We start from the raw sequence: 3559 nt of genomic DNA, 5'->3' as shown, positions 1-3559 counted from the left end.
TTTTTTTTTTTTTTTTTTTTTTTTTTTTTTTGAGACAGAGTCTCGCTTAGTCGCCCAGGCTGGAGTGCAGTGGCGCGATCTCGGCTCACTGTAAGCTCCGCCTCCCGGGTTCACGCCATTCTCCTGCCTCAGCCTCCCGAGTAGCTGGGACTACAGGCGCCCGCCGCCTCGCCCGGCTAATTTTTTGCATTTTTAGTAGAGACGGGGTTTCACCGTGTTAGCCAGGATGGTCTCGATCTCCTGACCTCGTGATCCGCCCGCCTCGGCCTCCCAAAGTGCTGGGATTACAGGCGTGAGCCACCGCACCCGGCCATGCCTGGCTAATTTTTGTATTTTTAGTAGAGACAGGGTTTCATCATGTTGGCCAGGCTGGTCTTGAATTCCTGACCTGCAGTGATCCGCCTGTCTTGGCCTCCCAAAGTACTGAGATCACAGGCAAGAGCCACCATGGCCGGCCAAAAGGGGTTTTGAAAAGGAAGAGTCAAAAAGGACACCTGGACTGTAGGAGGCAAGAAGCCTGCCCTCTCTGATCTTGCTCCCCCGCTCCCCTACCCCAAGCCCTTTGGAGACCCCAGGAGATCTGTGCATTGTTCCAGGCCCTGGAGCAGCCTCAACCACATCAGAACGTGGCAGGCGTGCCCACCTCTTACCTGGCATCAATCTCCTTCCTCTGTCTTCTTGAACGTTGCCAAGGCTTGCGCCAGCACACCATCAGGGTCTAGGATTTTGACCTGGAGGGAAATACCAAGAAGTTGGTTTGGAGAACATGGAGGGCCCAGGCTGCCAGCCTTGACGGGTGCTGCCTGCCCGGTGGGGAGCTGCCAGCCTCATCAGGAGCCACCTCTCTTGCTAGGGATGCCCTGACTGAAAACAAAACCTTGTCTGTTCCCTGTCTGGGCTGGGCTGGCCTGGCAGGTCTGGGCTGGGCATGGCTGGGGGTGCTGGCTTCTGTCTCTGTCTGGGTGTGGCTACAGGGCCCTGAGGGCTGCCCACCTCAGGAATGGGGAACTGAGTGGGCTCAGGGGCCTCGTCACGGCCAAAGTCGATCATCGTCCCGCACTTGGCCATATTGTCCACCCAGAAGCCTTCAAACAGCTGGCCGTGGTCCAGATGGAAGAAACGCCCCAGCCCGTTCTTCATGCCTCTCTCCCAGCAGCCCTCGTAGCGGTTCCCGTTCTCTGGGGGGAAAGGACAGGGAGGTGTGGTGCAGGGTACACCAAACTAAACTAGAGCCCCAGGGGTCGCTCTTCCAGAGCTCCGTGCAAATCCCAACATATTGGGAGGACAAGATGGGAGGCTCATAAGCCCAGGAGATCAAGACCAGCCTGAGCAATATAGTGAGACCCCATCTCTGCAAAAACAATTTTTAAAAAATTAGCTGGGCATGGTGGTGTGCACCTATAGTCCCAGCTACTCAGGAGGCTGGGGTGGGAGGATGGCTTAAGTTCAGAAAGTTAAGGCTGCAGTGAGCTGAGATTGCCCCACAGCACTCCAGCCTGAGTGACAACCTCTGCCTCCTGAGTTCAAACAATTCTCCTGTCTCAGCCTCCCAAGTAGCTGGGATTATAGGTTCGTGCCACCATGCCTGGCTAATTTTTTTATTTTTGTAGAAATGGGGTTTCTCCATGTTGGCCAGGCTGGTATTGAACTCCTGACCTCAGGTGATCCACCTGCCTCGGCCTCTGAAAGTGCTGGGATTACAGGCAGGAGACACCACGCCCAGTCTGTTTTTATTCTTTTAATTATTTTTAAATGTTTTTTTAAATTTTTTTCAGATGGAATTTTGCTCTTGTAGCCCAGGCTGGAATGCAATGGCCCAGTCTTGACTCACCGCAACCTCGGTCTCCCGGGTTCAAGCGATTCTCCTGCCTCAGCCTCCTGAGTACCTGGGATTACAGGTGCCCACCACCACACCCAGCTAATTTTTGTATTTTTAATATAGATGGGGTTTCTCCATGTTGGTCAGGCTGATCTCAAACTCCTGACCTTATGATCTGCCCGTCTCTGCCTCCCAAAGCGCTGGGATTACAGGTGTGAGCCACTGCGCCCGGCCTTTTTTTAAAAATTGAGATATAAGTTCATATAACATAAGTTGACCATTTTGAAGTGTATAGTTCAGTGGCATTTAGTACATTCACAATGCTGTGCAACCATTACCTCTATCTACTTTCAAAACGTTTTAGTCACCCCAAAAGGAAACCCCGTGCCCATTAAGTAGCCATTCCCCACACCCGCTAATGTCACCATTCCCATTGTCCTAGGCAACCATTAGTCTATTTTCTGTGTCTATGGAGTTGCGTGTTCTAAAAATTTCATATAAATAGAATCATATATATGTGACCTTCTGTGACTGAGGGGAGGGATAGAGTCCTCTTCCTCTCTTGTCCCACATTGACACAAGGGCCAGTGTGGGACAAGAGTGTGGGGTGTGGCCTGTCTCTGTGGGACCAGATGGGCGTGGCCAGCTCGCTGCCGGGGGCGTGGTCATGTGGGCGGGGCCAGTGGGGGCGGGGTACTCACTCAGGCGCAGCATGCCGTCCCCGTTGGGCTTGTCGTTCTCCCACTGTCCCTCGTAGATGTCGCCGTTGCTGTAGTACATGCGGCCCCACCCGCTGCGCTGGCTGCCACACCACTCACCCTCATAATACTCCTTGGGTCCGAAAAACTGGATCCCATAACCCTGAAACCACCAAGATGCTACTACTCAGGCCCCCCCCCCCGCCCCCCCGCCAAACCAGGAAAGCCTGCCGTCCTCCCAGGCACCCCCAGAGCCACACGCCCCAGCTTCTTCCTTCTTCCTCAGCCCTACGGAGGGTCGTGTCTTAGTGGAGGTTCGTGTCTTCTTTTTTTTTTTTTTTTTTTTGAGATAGAGCCCCGCTCTGTCACCCAGGCTAGAGTGCAGTGGTGTGATCTCGGCTCACTGTAACCTCTGCCTCCCGCGTTCAAGTGATTTTCCTGCCTCAGTCTCCCGAGCAGCTGGGATTACAGACACACACCACCACGTCCTGCCAATTTTTGTATTTTTAGGAGAGACAGGGTTTCACCATGTTGGCCAGGCTGGTCTTGAGCTCCTGACTTCAAGTGATCCGCCCGCCTCAGCCTCCCAAAGTGCTGGGATTACAGGCATGAGCCACAGTGCCTGCTGATAATGTCTTGAAGGATCTCCCCATGCTCTGTTTCTCTCTGTCCCTCTGCAGCCGCCTCCATGCAGCTGGTCATTAAACTTCCTTCTCACTGACCTACCCTCTCCTCTCTCATCCCCACCCCACCATGCATCATGCAGCCCCTACAGCGCCAGAGGATTCTTTATTTTATTTTATTTATTTATTTTTTTTTTTTTTAGGCGGAGTCTCGCTCTGTCGCCCAGGCTGGAGTGCAGTGGCCGGATCTCAGCTCACTGCAAGCTCCGCCTCCTGGGTTTACGCCATTCTCCTGCCTCAGCCTCCCGAGTAGCTGGGACTACAGGCGCCCGCCACCTCGCCCGGCTAGTTTTTTTTTTGTATTTTTAGTAGAGACGGGGTTTCACCGTGTTAGCCAGGATGGTCTTGATCTCCTGACC

General features: G+C 53.5%; 1 protein-coding gene across 1 annotated transcript; it reads right to left on the bottom strand.

Moving 5' to 3' along the window:
- Positions 1-650: 650 nt before the first annotated feature.
- LOC112617472 (MORN repeat-containing protein 3) lies at positions 651-2680 on the bottom strand (the record flags this gene model as incomplete). The annotated part of the gene is made up of 3 exons (XM_025374240.1): positions 651-731; positions 994-1178; positions 2521-2680. Coding segments are annotated over 3 exons (420 nt in total), but the record flags the coding sequence as incomplete, so codon positions are not given.
- Positions 2681-3559: the final 879 nt, after the last annotated feature.

This window comes from Theropithecus gelada, unplaced genomic scaffold (assembly GCF_003255815.1).
Source record: "Theropithecus gelada isolate Dixy unplaced genomic scaffold, Tgel_1.0 HiC_scaffold_1861, whole genome shotgun sequence".
In the NCBI taxonomy this organism is placed as follows: domain Eukaryota; kingdom Metazoa; phylum Chordata; class Mammalia; order Primates; family Cercopithecidae; genus Theropithecus; species Theropithecus gelada.
Note: the sequence above shows the minus strand (reverse complement) of the source record. Positions and strands in the feature narration are given on the sequence as shown.